The sequence below is a fragment of the Microcaecilia unicolor genome, chromosome 13, assembly GCF_901765095.1.
Source record: "Microcaecilia unicolor chromosome 13, aMicUni1.1, whole genome shotgun sequence".
Taxonomy (NCBI): Eukaryota; Metazoa; Chordata; class Amphibia; order Gymnophiona; family Siphonopidae; genus Microcaecilia; species Microcaecilia unicolor.
The window spans coordinates 6,760,896-6,782,593 of record NC_044043.1 but is presented as its reverse complement, the minus strand read 5'-3'; the positions used below and the strand labels follow the sequence as shown (position 1 = coordinate 6,782,593).

Here is a 21,698-nt window from a genome sequence, read left to right as displayed (position 1 = left end):
TCAGACTGGCCACTGTGTCCGATGCGGTTTCCCATTTTGACACCTGCTTCAGGGACTAAACATGCTGCAATCCGCCACCACGACTGGCCTCCATTTTAAAGTCAAACGCTGCTGAGGGTTTTGCCAAATTAAATGAACAAATTAAATTTACAGCAGGCAGCAAGGAGAGCAAAACCAGAAGGGGGGCAGACTCAAGAAAAATGTCAGGAAGTATTTTTTCACGGAGAGAGTAGTGAATGCTTGGAATGCCCTCCCGCGGGAGGTGGTGGAAATGAAAACGGTAACGGAATTCAAACACGCGTGGGATAAACATAAAGGAATCCTGTTCAGAAGGAATGGATCCTCAGGAGCTTAGCCGAGATTGGGTGGCAGAGCCGGTGGCAGGAGGCGGGGATAGTGCTAGGCAGACTTATACGGTCTGTGCCAGAGCTGGTGGTGGGAGGCGGGACTGGTGGTTGGGAGGCGGGGATAGTGCTAGGCAGACTTATACGGTCTATGCCAGAGCTGGTGGTGGGAGGCAGGGATAGTGCTGGGCAGACTTATGCAGTCTGTGCCAGAGCCGGTGGTGGGAGGCGGAACTGGTGGTTGGGAGGCGGGGATAGTGCTAGGCAGACTTATACGGTCTATGCCAGAGCTGGTGGTGGGAGGCAGGGATAGTGCTGGGCAGACTTATACGGTCTGTGCCAGAGCCGGTGGTGGGAGGCGGAACTGGTGGTTGGGAGGCGGGGATAGTGCTGGGCAGACTTATATGGTCTGTGCCAGAGCCGGTGGTGGGAGGCGGGGATAGTTCTGGGCAGACTTATACGGTCTTTGCCCTGAAAAGGACAGGTACAAATCAAAGTAGGGTATACACAAAAAGTAGCACATATGAGTTTATCTTGTTGGGCAGACTAGATGGACCGTGCAGGTCTTTTTCTGCCGTCATTTACTACGTTACTATGTAAGACTAGAACGCCACAGGATAACAACAGCCAAACAGGGGTGGAGAAACAACACAGAGAAGGATGTGCAAATCCCAACAGTCTTTACTAACGAAACCCGACACGGTCATCGTGTTTTGGCTGCAAAGTCTGCGTTAGGAGTCAAAGCTCCAGGCTGAAAAACCTTCAGATATGTATTGTATTAACAAGGAAATCCAAGAAAACAGGAGGAGCCTCCATGGAGAATCAAAGCAAAGCAGCAAAAGTAGAGGCTGACAAATGTGCAAACCAATAGGGAGATAATATCAAAAAAGTTTATTCAGAATATTCATATCAAGGACCCGACATGGTCCGTGTTTCGGCGCCAAAGTGTTGCTTGCTGATCGGTTGGCTGTTTCTTTGTTCTTTCTGTGGATTAACTTGTTTTTATAACCACGTGTGTTTTATTTATTATTTTTTTTATATTTGTACCCCGCGCTTTCCCACTCATGGCAGGCTCAATGCGGCTTACATGGGGCAATGGAGGGTTAAGTGACTTGCCCAGAGTCACAAGGAGCTGCCTGTGTCTGAAGTGGGAATCGAACTCAGCTCCTCAGTTCCCCAGGATCAAAGTCCACCACCCTAACCACTAGGGTACTGGCAGTGTGTTTCTTCTAGCAAAAAAGGTGCCAGTACTCAAATGTCAGGCCACCCTTCAGGGATGAGGTGATCACTGAGGGACTCACCCCACAATAGCCAGGACCCCTGCAACCAGTCACAGAATCTATGACAAGGCAGAATTGGTGTGTAGAACCTAAGCTCTTTCATTAAAACTTGGGGACCATGGGCCAATTTCAGCACACAATGGAAAAGGTGCCGGTACTCAGTACCCCCAAGTACCCCCTCAAAAAAAGCCCTGGGTATTGGGTAATATTGTAGAGGGATAACTGATGAAATTTCTCCTTGAACATTTTTTGGAAAGGCATGCCATCAACTGAAATGAAAGAAAACATCCATGTACTGTTCCCTCTAAAGTGAGTGGGGGTCCTCCGACTGCATTGCTGCCAGTGAGTGGTGGTGTTTCAATTCTGTGTTTTCAGTCACTATAGACAGGCAGGTTCCCTGGAGTCCTGCAGAACTTGCCTGTCCCTCACTATTGAAAATGTGATAGTGAAACAGCGCCCCCCACTGGCAGGGCTGTAGGTGGAGGACTCCCACTCAGTTTAGAGGGAACAGTGATCCCTTTAGCTCACACCTTTTCGGGAATAGCCTAAGGCGAGTTATATTCAGGTAGAGCACATGTTTCTCTATTCTGGAGAATTTACAAGGTCAAGTACCTCAGGCGATGGAGGGTGAAGTGATTTGACCAAGGCTACAAAGAGAACCATCGGGCTCTGGACCCACTGCTCTATTTACTCCTCACTCACACACCTAATGGGGGAAAACAGTCTTTTCCATTATCACACTCTCAATGACCTAATTTATTATTGTTCTTCTGTCAGTAAACAGAGTCAGATGTCTAAAGCAATTTAGAAAGCGGTGGTAAGAGAGGGAAGCAGGGAAGAGCATAAGGTAGACAGTTCATTTTGAGAAGAGTTAGCAGGATCAAAAAATAGAGTAATGACAGGTCTGCATGTATGGTCACAGTGAAAGTGCAGCTCCTGGGGAGCAGAGCTTAGATCAACCTTCAGAACCTCTCAAGTATTTACGCCTCAGCAGGTGCTCCAGTTACTGCTGGCACTGCAGGCCCAAACACCCTCATTTCTCTTCTTTTCACAATTTATTGAGTTGAGGAGGTGAGAGATTTTCATTGACTATTGCTTCAGAGAGACTAGGCCGAGCATGGGCAGTAGCTGGGGATTAGCTGTGAGTATAGACCTTAAAAAAGTGATTTTTCATTGACAAATTTGCAGGTTCAGAGAAAGCTAATAAAGATAGAGTGATAATGTGGAATTCATAAAGGTATATGCTACCATTTCATAAGCGTTTGGGAGAGCACAAAACTCACAACTGCATATGTACAACACAGTTATACAGAAAATCTAAAGCTGTAAGGAGTCTTTTTACTAAGCTGCGGGGAAAAAGGGCCATGCGCTAGGGCCCTTTTTAACGCAGCCAGTAAAACTGCCCCATAAAATGGCCACACAGTAAGATAACTCTTACTGCATTGCCATGTGGCAGGGAACACCTACTGCCACCCATTGAGGTGGTGGTAATGGCTCCCGCAGTAACCAGGTGGTAACCAGGCAGTGCGCAGTGATGCCCAATTACCGCCGGGTTAGAGCTACGCTAAGAAAAATAATTTCCCGGCAGTGGCGATCCTAGGTCGGCTGCCACCCGGGGCGGATCGCTGCTGCGCACCCCCCATGTGTAGCGGCGTCCGTCCCCCCAGGGTGCAGCACGACACCCCTCCTGGCGCATCAAGCCCCCCCCCCCCCCCCGGGTGCATTCTTGGCTGCTGGAGGGTGCAGAGAGCAGCCGCGCACCTGTCGGCTCCACTGGCTCCCTGCTCCCTCTGCCCCGGAACAGGAAGTAACCAGTTCCGGGGCAGAGGGAGCAGGGAACCAGCGGAGCCGACAGGCGCGCGGCTGCTCTCTGCACCCTCCAGCAGCATGCACCCGGGGCAGACCGCCCTGCCCTTCCTACGCCACTGTTTCCCGGTGCACCAGAAATGGGAGGTGCTCCATCCGGAACTACCATCGGCGTCCACGTTGCATGTTGCGTTTACTGCCGATTTGTAAAAGACCCCCTAAATGACCAAATCAGCCTCCTGGGAATGTAGGCCAGGGCATAGCTTGCCTGCTTGCACCATACTGGGAAGGTATCAAGCAAACTTGCTGGTCTCATAAAGTATCAGATAAGGGTCTCCAGTAGAGAGAAAGTGCTTCAGGGTCACCGGGTGGTAGCAATGGAGCCTCACAGGTACTCCACAATTACCATCCTAGGGGCCCTTTTACTAAGCCGCGTAGGCGCCTACGCGTGCCCAACGCACACCAATTTGAAATTACCACCTGGCTACTGTTTAGCGATGGAGAGATGCAAAGGCATTATAACATCCTCAGTTTTGTTTTCCATTCTTTTCCTAATAATTCTTAACATTCTATTTGCTTTCTTTGCCACCGCTGCACATTGAGTAGAGGGTTTCAACGTATCATCAACGATGACACCTAGATCCTTTTCCTGTGTGGTGGCCCCTAATGTGGAACCTTGCATGACGTAGCTATAGTTCGGGTTGCTCTTTCCCACATGCATCACTTTCCACTTGCTCACATTAAACGTCATCTGCCATTTAGATGCCCAGTCTCGTAAGGTTCTCTTGCAATTTTTCACAATATTCTTGCGATGTAATAACTTTGAATAACTCCTGCCTCTTCTAGATCTGCAGGCGACATATCAACCTGGCACCTGGAAACGTTTTACTTTATGCTTTGTAAGAACTCGATATACTGCTTAACTTCACAGATCTCAGTGGTTTACAGTAAACAAATATAATTTGATTGAAAAGAACTCCATCAAATTTGAAAGGAAAGCCGAAAATACTCATTCAAGAAATCAGTGTTAACAGATAGAAATTCTAGAAAACTGAAGAAAAGAATGTACGCAGTACTTCTCTGAATGGGAAACCAGCAGACAGTCACACAGTAGCAAGAAATAATAAGTAGTATCTCCCCTTTACACTTCTACAAGCTTTAGATATATCTATTTTATATTTTGGACAATAAAAACCCTAAGAAACTGAATCTCTATCCTGCATAAATTTTCCTGTAGCCATTAAAAGAGGACGGTGCTGTCCTCAGACTCCAAAGCCATCTCTGCATTGGAAGCAATTATCTTCCTATTTAGGGAATTACTTGGGTAGCTAATTACCTGCTGTCATAATATGTCACCATTTTCATACACTGACTGCGTCCCTGCTGGGTAAAGCCTCTGCGTATAATGCTTCCAGAAATGGCAACACATCTGAAGAGGAAATTATTGTACCTAAATATCCCCCTTGTCAAAATCACCGCTAAAGAAAATGTTTCCACTCGGCTGTTCTATGACTTTCAGCTCATCTTGCACCGCCGAACCAACGCTGCAGCCAGTCACCAGAGACCCTTGAGAAGATCTAAAGAAAGCAGTATTTTCTGTGGCTGAACAGGACCAGCTGGGGGATTTAAAGTGACAAATCACACCTTTTGAAAGGCTGCAACAGTACAGCACTGCCTTTTAGAAATAACTAGTATCCAATCAAATAAACACAGATGATAAAGAAGCACTTTTGGTATGTCAGGCGGAAAAATGTACGTGAATGGGACAATTCTATAACAGGGCACAACTGAATATTTAAAATCCAACAGGGTATCTATTTTATAAAGGTAACAGAGTCACTTGTGTGCCTTTTTAAAATATGCTCATAGCCCCAATACCATGCAAATTGAAGTATGCAAATTTACACCTGTTTCAAAGTGGTGTGAATGTGTGCATGCACTCCATATATATGGGCAGAAAAAGGAGTGGGGTTAACCAAAAGAAATGGTAAGCTGGGGGTGATTAAAGCCGAACTGATCAAGCAAAAAAATATGAAGAGACGTGGAGGGGCACAATTGAACAAAAACGTCTATCTCCATGGGCGTTTATCTCCGAGAACGGGTCCGTGAAGGGGCGGACCGAACCGTATTTTCGAAAAAAATAGACGTCCATGTTTTATTCGACAATTTGTGAGCTGGGCGTTTTTGTTTTTCAGTGATAATGGAAAATGAAAGCGCCCAGCTCAAAAACGAATAAATCCAAGGCATTTGTTCGTGGGAGGGGCCAGGAGTCGTAGTGCACTGGTCCCCCTCACATGCCAGGACACCAACCGGGCACCCTAGGGGGCACTTTTACAAAAACAAAAAAATGGTAAAAGAGCTCCCAGGTGCATAGCACCCTTCCCTTGGGTGTTGAGCCCCCCAAATCCCCCTCAAAACCCACTGCCCACAAGTCTACACCATTACTATAGCCCTAAGGGGTGAAGGGGGGCACCTACATGTGGGTACAGTGGGTTTGGGGGGGTTGGACGACTAAGCATTAAGCAGCACAATTGTAACAGGTAGGGGGGCCTGGGTCCACCTGCCTGAAGTCCACTGCACCCCCTAACAACTGCTCCAGGGACCTGCATACTGCTGCCAGGGAGGTGGGTATGACATTTGAGGGTGAAAACAAAAAGTTGTGAAACGGCATATTTTGTGGTAGGAGGGGGTTTGTGACCACTGGGGGAGTCAGGGGAGGTCATCCCCGATTCCCTCCAGTGGTCATTTGGTCATTTAGGGCACTTTTTGGGGCCTTAGTCGTGGAAAAACAGGGTCCAGGAAAAGTGCCCTAAATTCTCGCTAAAAACGCATATTTTTCTTCCATTATCGGCGAAAGGCGCCCATCTCTGTTCGGGTGATAACCATGCCCCAGTCCCGCCTTCACCACGCCTTCGACACGCCCCCATCAACTTTGTACGCTTCCGCGATGGAGTGCAGTTGAAAACGTCCAAAATCGGCTTTCCATTATACCGATTTATTCGTTTTTGTGAGATAAACGTCTAGCTCTCAATTTGGGTCGAAATCTAGGCGTTTTTCTCTTTCAATTATAAGGTGGATAGTCCAGAAGGCAGAAGGATGGGTACTATGACTGCACATTTTTGTGAGTTTAAAATCTTTTTCTGCAGTTCTTTAATCCCTCTGCAACTTCCCTTCCCTCCAACTCCATGCGTGTAACTGTAAGCCTGCCCTTCTTGCAGAGGACTGGAAGGCAGCTCTCGTCACAGGAACGGAGGAGATGATCTGGAAGATGTTTCTGTGCTGTAGAAGTGTTTTTACATGTGGTCGGAGGCAAAAGAGAAATGACCCCCATTTAATACATGGCCCAATGCATTTGTATGGGAGATGCAGTTCCAACAGCTGCAGTATACATACAATGATTTACTCTAACATAGGGACCCCTTTTACAAAGGCACGGGAGGGCTAATAACGGGGTAGCACATTACCAATCGGCACTACTGCCGAGTTAGCACATGTGCCCGGCAGTAATTCCAATTTTGGCATGCACCAAATCTCGTGGTAGAAAAGAATTTTCTATTTTCTACTGTGGGGGCTGTTCCCAGCAGTAAGTGGCAGCACGCCCACATTGGCATGGTTACCGCATGGGTAGCACGTAAGCCCTTACCACTAGATCAATGGGTGGCAGTAAGGCTCAGCCTGTAAACAGGTGCACGCTAGTTTTAATATTAGTGCAGGCCCATTTCCTGGCACATTAAAAAATAGCCTTTTTCCCAGCTGCGGTAAAAAATGGTCTAGCGCACACCTAAAAGATGCACCCACACTACTGCAGGCCACTTTTTACCATGGCTTTGTAAAAGGACCCGTTGCACAAACATGTACAGAGACAACACTAACGTGTTGAGTTATCCACCAACATCCCCCATCACCACCACCACCTCCAATATGCATACACATGAATTTACAAGCAGAGGAATTGGAAAGAATTCCATAAGCCTTGCTCTGCATGCTTTCCCCACTTGATTTTATGCTACATGATATGGAACTGCATCTCCCACAGAAATATATTAGGCCATTTTGGGGAGGGGGGGGGACTTATTTCTCTGGAACCCCTGGTCTCTCTGGTCCATTTTTTAACTCGATGTGTCTTTACAACAAATGTCCCCCCTCCCCCCCCCCCCAAGTTTCACTTGATTCTATTAAAATATTCAGAGAGGTATTTGCCCCCAGACATTCTCAACTCCTTTTATATAATTCATTTCAATTCCAAGTGATAGGAAGGCATTGTTTGTAAAATGGAAAGAAGGATTAATGAGCAAAATAGGAAGGCAGAGAAGCAACTTCTAAATTAGATGTAAATTGATAACACACGCTAAGAGAGTTTTAGATGAGACCTGCCAAACAGGCAAACACTAAAACCTTTCAAGTAAATTAAAAACAAGTAATAACAAAAACCTTTTCAAGTAAATTACAAACAACAAACCTGTAAGAATGATGATTGCACAACTATCAGGCTTATTTTCGAAAGTGATCGCCGGCCATCTTCCGACATAAATCAGGAGATGGCCGGTGATCTCGCAAACGCGGCAAAATCGGTATAATCGAAAGCGGTGTTTTTGACAGCATCGCTGCTTTCCCGTCGGAAGCGAAGGTGGGACATGGGCGGGCATGGGCGTGGCTACCAGATGGCTGGCTTTTGCGGATAATGGAAAAAAAAAAAAGCAGCGTTCATCAGTATTTCGCTGGGTTTACTTGGTCCTTTAATTTTCACGACCAAGCCTCAAAAAGGTGCCCCAATTGACCAGATGACCACCTGAGGGAATGGGGGATGACCTCCCCATACTCTCCCAGTGGTCACCAACTCCCTCCCACACTAAAAAAAAAATTAAAATAAAACACTTTTTTTGCCAGCCTCTATGCCAGCCTCAAATGTCATACCCAGCTCCCTGACAGCAGTATGCAAGTCCCTGGAGCAGTTTTTAATGGGTGTAGTGCACTTCAGGCAGGCAGACCCAGGCCCATCCCCCCTACCTGTTACACTTGTGGTGCTAAGTGTTGAGCCCTCCAACCCCCCCCCCCCCAAACCTATTGTACCCACATGTAGGTGCCCCCTTCACACATAAGGGCTATGGTAATGGTGTAGAGTTGTGGGGAGTGGGTTTTGGGGGGGATTTGGGGGCTCAGCACTTGGGAGTTTTTTTTGTATTTTTTTTAATTTTTAGAAATGTCCCCTAGGGTGCCCGGTTGGTGTCCTGGCATGTCAGGGGGACCAGTGCACTACAAATGCTGGCTCCTCCCACGACCAAATGCCTTAGATTTCGCCGGGTTTGAAATGGCCGTCATTTTTTTTCCATTATCGCTGAAAAACAAAACTGGCCATCTCAAACCCGGCGAACTCTGGCATTTGGCCGGGCTAAACCGTATTATCGAAAAAAAAGATGGCCGGCCATCTTTTTCGAATATACGGTTCCGGCCAGCTGTTGCGCCTCCGCCAAAATAGATCGCCGGCGACGTTCGATTATGCCCCTCCGCGTGACCTGGGATAAAAGAGGTGCATACAGGTATTTCAGGTTTAGGGCCCTGTTTACCAAGGTGTGTTAGTGTTTTTAGCACGCCTACACTTAGTGTGTGCGCTAACCATGTAGGTACCTATAAGGATATTGTAGGCACGTACATGGTTAACGCGTGTTAAAACCATTACGCGCCTATAACGCTGCTTAGTAAACAGGGCTCTTAGTGTCAACATGGTTTGAGTCTTTTCTACATGAGTAACAGTTTCAGGTAAGATTAAGCTTAGAGACATCTTCGTGGCTTCCTGTTTCTTCTGGTGTAGTATCACAAGGTTCATCACTGTCTGCATTACCAGGAGGAGTGGCCTAGTGGTTAGGTTGGTGGACTTTGGTCCTGGGGAACTGAGGAACTGAGTTCGATTCCCGGCACAGGCAGCTCCTTGTGACTCTGGGCAAGTCACTTAACCCTCCATTGCCCCATGTAAGCTGCATTGAGCCTGCCATGAGTGGGAAAGCGCAGGGTACAAATGTAACAAAAATAAAATAGATACTATTGGAGATTCTACATGGAATGTTGCTACTATTGGAGATTCTACATGGAATGTTGCTACTATTTGAGGTTCTGTTGCTACTATTGGAGATTCTACATGGAATGTTGCTATTCCACTAGCAACATTCCATGTAGAAGGCTGCGCAGGCTTCTGTTTCTGTGAGTCTGACGTCCTGCACGTACGTGCAGGACGTCAGACTCACAGAAGCAGAAGCAGAAGCCTGCGCGGCCACATTGGTGATCTGCAAGGGCCGACTTCTACATGGAATGTTGCTAGTGGAATAGCAACATTCCATGTAGAATCTCAAATAGTAGCAACAGTGGAGGAGTGGCCTAGTGGTTAGGGTGGTGGACTTTGGTCCTGGGGAACTGAGGAACTGAGTTCGATTCCCACTTCAGGCACAGGCAGCTCCTTGTGACTCTGGACAAGTCACTTAACCCTCCATTGCCCCATGTAAGCCGCATTGAGCCTGCCATGAGTGGGAAAGCGCGGGGTACAAATGTAACAAAAATAAAATTTAATATGTATATTGCTGTCTTTACAAAGTTTTGGCTACGTTGGGGGTTCAGTTTCGACTGTATGCCGATGCCATACAAATTTTTTCCAATAAAAGACAAAGAGCTCCTTTTACAAAGCCATAGTAGTGATTCCCACATGGTAAATAAGACAAAGTCCACAGAAAATGAATGGGTTTCGTCACATTTGCTGTGCCAGGAATCACTACCGCAGCTTTGTAAAAGAAGCCCAAATGTTGATACCTTGGCGTTCCTCAGTTTGTGTTTCAGCACAGCAGTGGCATTCCTAGGGGGGGGGGGAGGGCGGTGGGGGCGGTCCGCCCCAGGTACACGAAGCTGGGGGGGTGCCGTGGGAGCATGGAACGAACGACGGACAGGTGCGCGCGGCACCCCCCCCAGCGGCGTGCACCCGGGCGGGGGTGTCGTGCTGCACCCGGGGGGGTGGGGCGCATCGGCGATCCGCCCCGGGTGTCAGCCCCCCTACGAACGCCACTGCAGCACAGTAAAATCATGGTTGTGAGATAATACATTTTGGTTACATACAACATCCAAAGCCCAAATTCTATTTCTGTCAGGGAACCTGCAACAACATATACTTGGAACAATGGACTGTAATCCTGCTTTTAGGGAGTAGTGTGTACTACGGTTAGGTTTTTAAAAGTCACTACACGGATGGGGATCCCCACAGGACGTCAGTTCACCAGTGCACTCCTGAATGAGCTAAGTAGAACTATTTTTATGGATTTCTCAGAACACTGCTAATATAACGAATAGCTCAGAAGACATTGCGGTAGGCAGGCAGGAATGCTATGATGGTTTAAGGGGTGTTAGCAGTAATATACTGCAAAATGATCCTGTGTCTCCTCCTACTGAGCACTTTGAGCATAAAACAAAAGAAAAAAAATAATATTGTATTACACGATATACACTAGTTTGGTTATTATGTATTATATTAAAAAAAAAGATTGAGTGGTTTCTGTGTATGATACTTAGTTAAAATTTAATGCCAAGAAGTGTAGAGTGATGCACTTGGGGTGCAGAAACCCAAAAGAGATATACCGGATAGGAGGGGAGAGATTAATAAGCTCGACTCAGGAGAGAGACCTTGGGGTGTTGATGTCTGAGGATCTGAAGGTGAAGAAACAGTGTGACAAGGCGACGGCCATGGCCAGAAGGATGCTAGGCTGCATAGAGATGGGTATAACCAGCAGAAGAAAGGAGGTGTTGATGCCCCTCTACAAGTCGTTAGTGAGGCCCCGCTTGGAGTATTGTGTTCAGTTTTGGAGGCCGTATCTTGCTAAATATGTAAAAAGACTTGAAGCGGTGCAAAGAAAAGCTACAAAAATGGTATGGGATTTGCGTTGCAAACCGTACGAGGAGAGATTTGCTGACCTGAACATGTATACCTTGGAGGAAAGGAGAAACAGGGGTGACATGATACAGACGTTCAAATATTTGAAAGGTATTAATCCGCAAATGAATCTTTTCTGGAGACGGGAAGGCGGTAGAACAAGAGGACATGAATTGAGGTTGAAGGGGGGGCAGACTCAGGACTAATGTCAGGAAGTATTTTTTTCATGGAGAGGGTGGTGGATATGTGGAATGCCCTCCTGCGGGAGGTGGTGGAGATGAAAACGGTAATGGAATTCAAACATGCGTAGGATAAACACAAAGGAATCCTGTTTAGAAGAAATGGTTCCGTGGAATCTTAGCGGAGATTGGGTGGCAACACTGGTAATTGAGAAACAAAACGGGAGCTGGGCAGACTTCTACGGTCTAAGCCCTGATCATGACTGAATAGATAGGGATGGGCTGGAGTGTAAATTTTAAGGGGCTTCGACGTTAGCTTCAGAACTTAGTACAAGAACAGTACTGGGCAGACTTCTACAGTCTGTGCCCTGAGAAAGGCAAGGATAAATCAAACACGGGTCTACATATAAAGTATCACATACCATTTAAAATGAGTTTATCTTGTTGGGCAGACTGGATGGACGGTACTGGTCTTTATCTGTCATCATTTACTATGTTACTCGCGTGGTAGGCCTACCGCAGCTTGGTAAAAGGGCCCCTAAATTTGTAGCTGAGACAATGGAGGGTAAAGTGATTCGCTCATGATTATAAGGAGCATCAGTGAGATTTGAAACCTAGCATTACTGGTTCTCAGCTCACTGCTTCTCTTCCACATAGAAGCCAATTTCCAAAAAGATTTCTTCTATTGTCTGTCCAATGTAAAACTCCTTTGTACCACAACAAAAGTACTTCAGAATTACTACATCATAAATTCCTATAATGGGATTAGTCCTGGAACACTCAGAGGGGCATTTGCGAAACGATGTCTAAGTCCAGCTTTGGCCGTTTTGCTAAAAATGTCCAAAATTCAAGTGGGGAATATAGCCATTTTCAAAATAGAAAAAGGTCTATCTTTTTTTCCGAACATGGCTATTTGCTAGATGTTTTTGAGCTCTGTGCATTTAACTTTTGGTCCATTTTCGAAAAAAAATATGTCCAAGTGAAAAATGCACAAAATCAAGCCATTGGGATGTAGGAGGAGCCAGCATTCTTAGTAGACTGGCCACACAGACATCCCAAGAGAGGCACCCTAGGGGGCACTGCAGTGGACTTCAAATAAATGCTCCCAGGTACATATCTCACTGTTGCTCTCTTGTCTGCTGAGCCCCACCCCCAAAACTCACTGCCCACAACAGTGCACCACTACAATAGCTCTTATGGGTGAAGGGGCACCTATATGTGGGTACAGTGGGTTTCTGTTGAGTTTTGGAGGGTTCACAGTTTTCACCACAAGTGAAATAGGTAGGGGAAGGTATGGGCCTGGGTCCACTTGTCTGCAGTGCCTACTCCTACTACTATTTAGCATTTCTATAGCGCTGCAAGGCATACGAAGCGCTGCACAAACACTACACTACACTACTCCAGGGACCTGGATGCTGCTCTAATGGACCTGAGTATAATATCTGAGGCTGGCATAGAGGCTGGCAAGTAATATGTTTAATCACATTTTGTGGGGGTGGAGTGGGAGGGGTAAGGGGAGGTCATTCCTGATTTCCTCCAGTGGTCATCTGGTCAATTAGGGCACTTTGTGTGTGCCTTATTCGTTAATAGAACAGGTCTAGACCAAAACGTCCAACTTATAGCCCTGGATGTTTTTGTTTTGTTCAATTAAGGCAGAAGAGCGTCCAAGTGTTAGGAACACTCAGAGCCCGCCCTTAACATGCCCCTGATACACCCCCTTGTGTTTTGACCACACTTCTGATGGACTTCATAGAAAAACATCTACAAATTGGATTTCAAAATACCACTTTGGAAAAATGTCCAAATGCAGATTTATGCCACTTTTTAGATGTTTTTCTCTTTTGAAAATGAGCCCCTTAGTCTGAACATGAGAACTATATTTCACTAGTTAGGTTTCCATCAAGTTAGAGGAAACCCTAATGTATACTAACATCAATAGCACAAGCTCATACTTCCAGAGAGACCCTTAAATATTGTTCTGAGACTGTAACACTTCTGAAGGGTCAGCTTTCTCCAGACCCCAAATAACATAAGCACTCACCTCTGAGCAGACCCTTCGATCCGGCTCACATCCACAGTTGCAGTTGAATGCTTCCCACCAGTTAATAGTTCAGAGTTCACTATCCATTGAGGGTCTCTTGATTTGGTGTTCAAAAGATTTATCCCCTTCTTTGCCTTCACCCTGCAGAGGGCAAAAAAAGTCACCGTTCAGTCATTGCCTTGAAGACATCAAATTCTAAATCGCAGCATTCAAGGACGTACATAACCAAAAATACGTTTGACTCATTTTTGGAAAATTTGCCCTCCCCCCCCAGTGTTCAAAGATTTTTTATTATTGTTTCACAATTTTTATTTAGATTTATTTTGCTCGAAATGACCACAAGTATAAAAACTTTAATATCTTGATCTCATACCCATATATGTCATATTGCTCAGGCTATCTGATGCATTGATATTTGCTTAAGTTTGCCAACCCGATATGTTGTTACAATTGTTTTTACTGTTCTTTTTGATGTATTAAAATCTCAATAAAAGTATGAGAAAAAAAATGTAACAGAGAAATTAATTGTAAGTGCATTGAATATCCGGTTCTTGCAATGCCAGTTAGCACATGACCGGTTAAATGAATATTCAGACTTAATTGACCATGTCTTAACGGGCAAAGATAGGACTGCTATTTATGAGGTCTTATTTGCCCATTAAGCCTGGCAGGTTAAGTTCTGAATATCGGGATTTAACCGGTCATGCCCCTGGAATGCCCCAACATCACAGCTTTATTTTCGGCGCTAACCAGGTGTTTACCGCTGCTGAAAATGACTGGTTATCCACCGAGACGTGAGTTAATGAGTCGGCAGCCATTTCCAGCCGGTTAACGTGCACTGAATATCGGCTGGATTGTGTTTACTCACAATGAAAAGCAAGGACCCCTGGCAGTATTGAGTCAAGAATAAAATTAATAACCAGTGTGTGACATCATTATTCCCCTGGCCCTCTCCGCTTTTCAGATGCTAATGCTAACACTAGCGCACAGCCATAAATGAAACAAATACCTTGCTTTTGAGAATGGTAGATGAGGCATCGGAGAAACTAGTGGCAGCCTTCCATGACGCATGCTCCCTGACTTAACCTGGCTGATTATACCATTTCCTGTGAATGTACATTTCTTATTCCTCTCTGTGGGGACCTTTTACTAAGGTGCACTGAAAAATGGCTTGCAGTAGTGTAGGCGCGTGTTTTGGGCGCACACCAATCCATTTTTCAGTGCGCCTGTAAAAAAAGGCCTTTATTTTTGCTGAAAATGGACGTACGGGAAAATCAAAATTGCCGCACGTCCATTTTGGGTCTGAGACCTTACTGCCAACCATTGACCTAGCGGTAAAATCTCACGTGATAACTGGGTGGTAATGACCTACGTGTGCCAATTGCCACTTGGCGCGCATAGCTGACATGCGCCAGAAAATAAAAAATATCTTTCAGGCGCGTGTACCGGACATACGCCAAAAATGAAATTACCACAAGGGCCACGCGGTAGCAGTGCGGTAACTACATTTTGGCATGCGTTGGGCACGCATAGACGCTTACGCAGCTTAGTAAAAGGTTCCCTGTGTGATTGTAACTCTCTGTCCTATTATATAATAGAATACTCTTTATATTTTAAAATTGTAAACCGCCTTATTGTTTCAACGTGAAAGTGCGGTATCATTAAACCATAAATAAGTAAAAGCCCTATTGATGGGCTTAGCATGCGGGAAAAGCCTGCATAAGGACATGCTAAGCCCATTTCTTAACACAGCTTAGTAAAAGGGCCCCTAACAAGCTCATTTTCGAAAGAGAAGGACGCTCATCTTCCGACACAAATCGAGAGATGGGCGTCCTTCTCTCAAGTTCGCACAAATCGGCATAATCGAAAGCTGATATTGGGCATCCTCAACTGCTTTCCATTGCGGGGACGATCAAAATTCACGGGGATGTGTCGGCACCGTACCGAAGGCGGGACTGGGGCGTGATTTAGAGATGGGCATCCTCGACAGATAGTGGAAAAAAGAAGGGTGTCCCTGACGAGCACTTGGCCGACTTTACTTGGTCCATTTTTTTTCACGACCAAGTCTCAAAAACTGACCAGATGACCACCAGAGGGAATCGGGGATGACCCCCCCTTACTCCCCCAGTGGTCACCAACCCCCTCCCACCCTAAAAAAAAAAACAACTAAAAATTTTTTTTTTGCCAGCCTCAAATGTCAAACCCAATTCCATGACAGCAGTATGCAAGTCCCTGGAGCTGTTTTAGTGGGTTCAGTGCACTTCAGGCAGGCGGACCCAGGCCCATCCCCTCCCTACCTGTTACACTTGTGATGGTAAATGTGAGCCCTTCAAAACCCACCAAAAACCCACTGTACCCACATGTAGGTGCCCCCCTTCCGCCCTAAGGGCTATGGTAGTGTTGTACAGTTGTGGGGAGTGGGTTTTTTTGGGGGGCTCAGCACACAAGGTAAGGGAGCTGTGCACCTGGGAGCAATTTGTGAAGTCCACTGCAGTGCCCCCTAGGGTGCCCGGGTGGTGTCCTGGCATGTGAGGGGGACCAGTGCACTACGAATGCTGGCTCTTCCCACATCCAAATGGCTTAGATTTGGTCGTTTCTGAGATGGGCGTCCTCAGTTTCCATTATCACTGAAAACCGGGGACGACCATCTCTAAGGACGACCATCTCTAAGGTCAACCTAAATGTTGAGAATTGGGCGTCCCTGACCATATTATCAAAACGAAAGATGGACGCCCATCTTGTTTCGATAATATGGGTTTCCCCGCCCCTTCACGGAGCCATCCTGCGAGGACAGCCCCAGGAAAACTTGGGGGCCCCGTTCGATTATGCCCCTCCACGTCATTTTCTTTTCGTTTGTTATTTTTTTTAATTTTTGTTTTCATTTCAGGACAATATCATCAGTAGAGAGCACTTTATAGCACAATATTGTACACTCTGGAAGCGATTCTATAAAAGGTCAGCAAATGAAGGCACCAGATTTCCACAGGCCTGAAGCCTATTCCATGACAACACTTACAGGACACTAGTGTAGGCCAGCACTGGTGCGGCTTAATGACAGTCTGCACATTTATGCTAGGTCTATGGCTGGTGTAATGGACCCATATAAGTGCAAGATTTATATATGTAAATGACAGTATTCTATAAATGCATAAACGTTGGACACAACTATGACAAATCCATGCTCCTCCCCTGTGAACACCCCCTTGCAATTACACACTATGCTAATTTAAGAGTCCTTTTACCAAGCTCAAGTAAAAAAGGCCCTGCGTTTTTGCCGAGCGCTGTGGCCCTTGGTCAAGTGGTAAGATTTCACTTACCATGTGGCCATATGGGGAAATGGAGAACTTAACACCACCCATTGAGGTGGCATGAAGGGCTCCTACGCTAACCTGACAGTAACCAGGTAGCATGTGGCGCTGCCCGATTACCACCGGGTTAGTGCAATGCTGAAAAATGCAGCACAATCTTCCCCAGCGCGGAAAATGGCATGCACTGGGGCTGGAACTACCACAGCCTGCGGTAAGCCTGCATTGGGCTTCCTGCTGCTTTGTAAAAGGGACCCTGAGCAGATAATTGTAGAACAACGGCTAGGTGCAATACTGCCATTTACACCAGTAAGTGTATCTTACCCAAGTGAGTGGCAGTATTATATAAATTTAAGTGCCCCACACCGGAAGTGTGACGGCGGAGATACCTAATGGGGGACTAGAGTTGCTGCAGAAGTCGCCGAGAACCGAGGCCCAGGAATTTCCTGTGACCTCAGGGAAAAATTTGGAGGTTAATCTTGAGAAGATTTGGCTGATGCTAATTAAAATGGACTCAACCTTGCCGAAATCTTCAGGTGAAGTAAATGCTCTTTATGTTAAAATTTGAAGATTTAAAAAAAAATACAGTTGATTTAGTTAAACAGAACTGGCTACGCAAGTTACAAATCTACAAAAAGATGTTGAACAATTTCAAGAGTTTACAGCTGTTGTTGCTAAAGACAATATGGATATTCGTAGAAAAATTGAGCAGATAGAAAATTTTAATAGACGAGTGAATTTGCGTCTTCTGAACTTCCCTAAACTCCCAGGGACTAGTCCACTTGAATTATTTAAAAGACTAGTAAAAAAGGCCCGTTTCTGTAGGCAAGGAAACGGGCCTTAGGCAGGCAATTTCCCCCCCCCCCCCCTCCGTGCTACAGCCCCCTCGACCCCCACTTCCGCGAACTGCCCCCCGCCGCCGCTGCCGTTGTGCTACCTGTGCTTACAGCCGAAGTGTTGTTTTTCCCTTCCTGTAGGTTCTTCAATCATCTTGTCTGGAAGTTCCTCTGCGTGCGTCTGACGTCAGACGCACGGAGTTTCTGAGAAGATGATTGAGGAACCCACCCGAAGGGCAGAACAACACTTCGGCTGTCAGCACAGGTAGTGCACAACAGTGGGGGGGGGGGGGGGGGGGAGTGCGGTTTTTGGTGTTACGGGGGGGGGGGATCGACAGGTTCGCGGAAGGGGGTGGGTTTCGAGGGGGCCGTAGCGTGGGGGGTGACAGCTGATTCCGAGGCAGTAGGAGGAGTCTGGAAACACGCTGCGCGTGTTTCCCTACTCCTCCCCTTGCCTTGGAATCAGCTGTCTTGACGTCAGTGACGTCCGTGCGTGTCTGCCTCACAGACCACCTGCAACCAGGGAGCCACGGTCCCAAGCATAGAACGTTGGAGGTGAGAATTATTATATAGGATACTTAACAGAAAACTTACAAATACCACTTGAAGCTATTCCTCCAATAAAAAAGATTTTCTATCTACCTATCAGCCCCAAAGGGGAAAAAGGAGAAATAAGAAACGCAGAAAATGTGAATCTTGATGTTAATAAGATTGGAACAGTCTTTAGATAATGTAACAGAGCGAGCATCACTTTTAGGCCCAGATGCACAAAACCTAACGAGCCCACAACTTGCATTTTAAACTGGTTCCAGCCAGTTTAAAACGCAAGTAGTTCACCCCGGGCATGCACTAAGGGCATTTTCCCTGCCACGGTAGCAGGCAACGAAAACGGAATGCAAATGTTTGAAAAGCTATTGTAATGAGCTGCAGTACCGTTGCAGCCCATTATAATCAGATGCTCTACCGTTTTTCCGATTCCCTTACCGTAGGAACCCTAACAAGATGTCTGACCTCTTGTTAGGGCTCCTGTGAGGGAATCGGAAAGGAAAAGGGCCCCCAAAAAAGGTAAAAAAGAAAAAAAAAAAAAGCAGGGAGCACATGTGAGGGGCGTCCTTTAAGGACGTACTCTCCCTGCGCTTGTGAGAGACGGGTTTTTTTCGCAGTTTTTTGCTCTGCCGGCGCTCATGGTTTTTTTCCCCCTTAGTCTTCGCCGCGCCACTTACCCCTCCACAGCGAAACTTTTCTATTTTCCTGGTTGCCGGAGAATCGGGACGTCCCTTTAGATTAGGCTCCTCTTCCTGGTCTCTTCAGCCAATCAGAGCGCGTTTCGCTGACAACAGCCAGCTAAGCCCGCTTTGATTGGCTGAAGAGACCAGGAAGAGGAGCCTAATCTAAAGGGACGTCCCGATTCTCCGACTCAGGTACCGAAGGACTAGAGAATGCAAGTGAGCTACAACGAGTAGCTCATTTGCATTCCCTATCGTTGATGCAGTCCCGTTCCCTACCGATTCGCTATGGAATCGGTAGGGAACGGGAATTACCAATGTCTTTAATGCATCTGGGCCTTAGTCTCCTTTGTTTTTGAACAAGATCTTAATTCTGTTTTGAGACTTTACTTCAAAAATGCAAATTCTCACTTTGGAGGTGAGAAAATATAGATATACCCTGATGTAACAAAGATGACTCAACAGAAGAGAAAAGCCTTTTCGGCTATGAACACAAGGACGATGGAAGCGGGAGGAACTTTTTTTCTCGCTTATCCCTGTAAATGTATTCTAAGGATAGGTCAGATGAAATATGTTTCCTATCTTCCTGATCAGCTGAAATCTTTTCTGGATTTGAAACAACTGAAATAATATCTGTTAAAGGGCGGACACGCAGCCTTGCTTTGCTATAACTGTTATTCCTTGTAATCTTCTCTAATTCATTATCGCCCCCAAGAGATTGTGGTCTAAGAAAGCAGAACAATCTCTCTATCTATATAAAAGGCAACCTCAACGTTCTGAAGCCTCCACGGAAGTTGAGGCGCCCGAGATATCCGGTGTGCCCTGGAGTGTCTGCACCGCCCTCGCGTCAAAATGTCATGACGTCGAGGGCGGAGCTATGACACTCGAGGCCCGAAACCGAAACGCCACAGAACTAACAAGGCAAGTAGCTCGGAGGGACGGAGGGAGGGGGCCCCTTGCTAGCGCCCGTTTCATTGCCCTCAGAAACGGGCATTTTTTCCTAGTATGTTATAAAGTGAAAAGTAAATTTTTCTTTCAGTGTAATTTTCTGATGAGAATATTTCTCTTAAATTTTGGTAATTTTCCTTTCTTTCCGATATGTAATTTGGCTGTATTGCAAATGACAAGTGTACTCTTCTTAAAGGTTTAAAATTAATAAACAAATTAATACTAAACATTTAAGTGCCCCGATGGGGCTTATACTGAGGGCCTATAGACAGGGGTGTGCTGGTAAAGTTTTAACAACAGGCTCTTTCTCCGGACATAGCCAGCTCTGCAGTTGGAAGGGCCGGGGGGGGGAGCAACACTTGCCTCTCTCTCCTCCCTCCTTTCATGCGGGCACGCTAGGCATACCTTTGCAGGCAGCCAATAAATGGACTGCCACCACTCCCAACGTCTTGCTCTGAGCAGCATGTTGGAACTTCTCTCACATGCTCGAGAAGTCCCAGCCTGCTGCCCAGAGCTGGAAACAAGGAGCGGGGAGTAGCAGCAGTCTATTTACTTGGCTGGCAGGGCTCAGCATCCCCACCAGCAAAGTAAAAGAGAATTCAACAGGGGGCCCAAGCCCACATTTTGGGAGCCAGTTGTTAAAGTAGCCATGGAGGGCCCTACTTTAACAACCGGCTCCCAAAATTCTTAAAAACTTAACAACCGGCTCTTGCGAGCCTGTGAGAGCCTGCTCCAGCACACCACTGCCTATAGATCAAATAGTGCATGCTATTGACAACAGGAAAAAAAAAATGAAATTTGGAGGTTTTTGCAATTTCCATTTCCCATCTCATTTCAAATAAATGCACAATCCTAACTGGTCCTGATCTGTGTATGTAAGCATTTGTTAAGAATATTCGTTATGTTGTGAACCTTCGTCCAGGAATCTCAATTTCAGTCTTACAAAAGGATATTCCTACACACAAAACATCAAAACCATATTCAAAATCATTTAATAGGCCAGGAACAGTACTTGGCCGGTTACTTAACCAGCTATCCGTCGATATTCAGTGGGAGATAACCCTGCTGAATACTCCTGGTTAGTGGCTATGAGATAACTGGCTATATCACGTGATATAAACGGCTATCCCCAAATATTAAACCAGCCCAAAATAAACCGGATATTCAATGCCGGTCACCGGAAACGGCCTGGCATTGAATATCTAGGCTGACAGCCAACCACATTCAACATAAGATACAAAAGTACCCCTTATGAAATACTTTTCATGTCAGACTATCAGAGTCATGTATCCCTCTGAAGCTTTTACAGGCTATAATATTCTTCATTGAGATCCCTTTTTTTTTTTTTTAAAAGAATCATTTAAATACCCATATTATTCAATCCATGGTCTACTTCAAAAGCAAACAGACCGGAAGACAAGAAGTACAATCCTTCACAGAAACGATGAGTACCAGACACAGCGAACGTGACGAATAACGCTAAATCCAACACCACAGTGTAAAAAATAGAATTTAATTGATAGGCAGAATCAAGACTCTACATGGGAGTAACTAGCGAGGTAATTAAATTTGCTGATGACACAAAGTTATTCAAAGTTGTTAACTCGCGACAGGATTGTGAAAAATTACAAGAGGACCTTACGAGACTGGGAGACTGGGCGGCTAAATGGCAGATGACGTTTAATGTGAGCAAGTGCAAGGTGATGCATGTGGGAAAAAAGAACCCGAATTATAGCTACGTCATGCAAGGTTCCACATTAGGAGTTACGGACCAAGAAAGGGATCTGGGTGTCGTCGTCGATAACACGCTGAAACCTTCTGCTCAGTGTG

At 46.0% G+C, this 21,698-nt stretch overlaps 1 protein-coding gene across 1 annotated transcript in view; it reads right to left on the bottom strand.

The window, feature by feature from the left end:
• The window catches only part of TMEM132E (transmembrane protein 132E), a 1,213,499-nt gene that overhangs the window by 272,324 nt on the left and 919,477 nt on the right, over nucleotides 1–21,698 (bottom strand). The window contains exon 3 of the mRNA XM_030185882.1: nucleotides 13,554–13,694. Coding sequence (XP_030041742.1) covers nucleotides 13,554–13,694 — 141 coding nt within the window. The remainder of the gene's footprint in view (nucleotides 1–13,553; nucleotides 13,695–21,698) is intronic.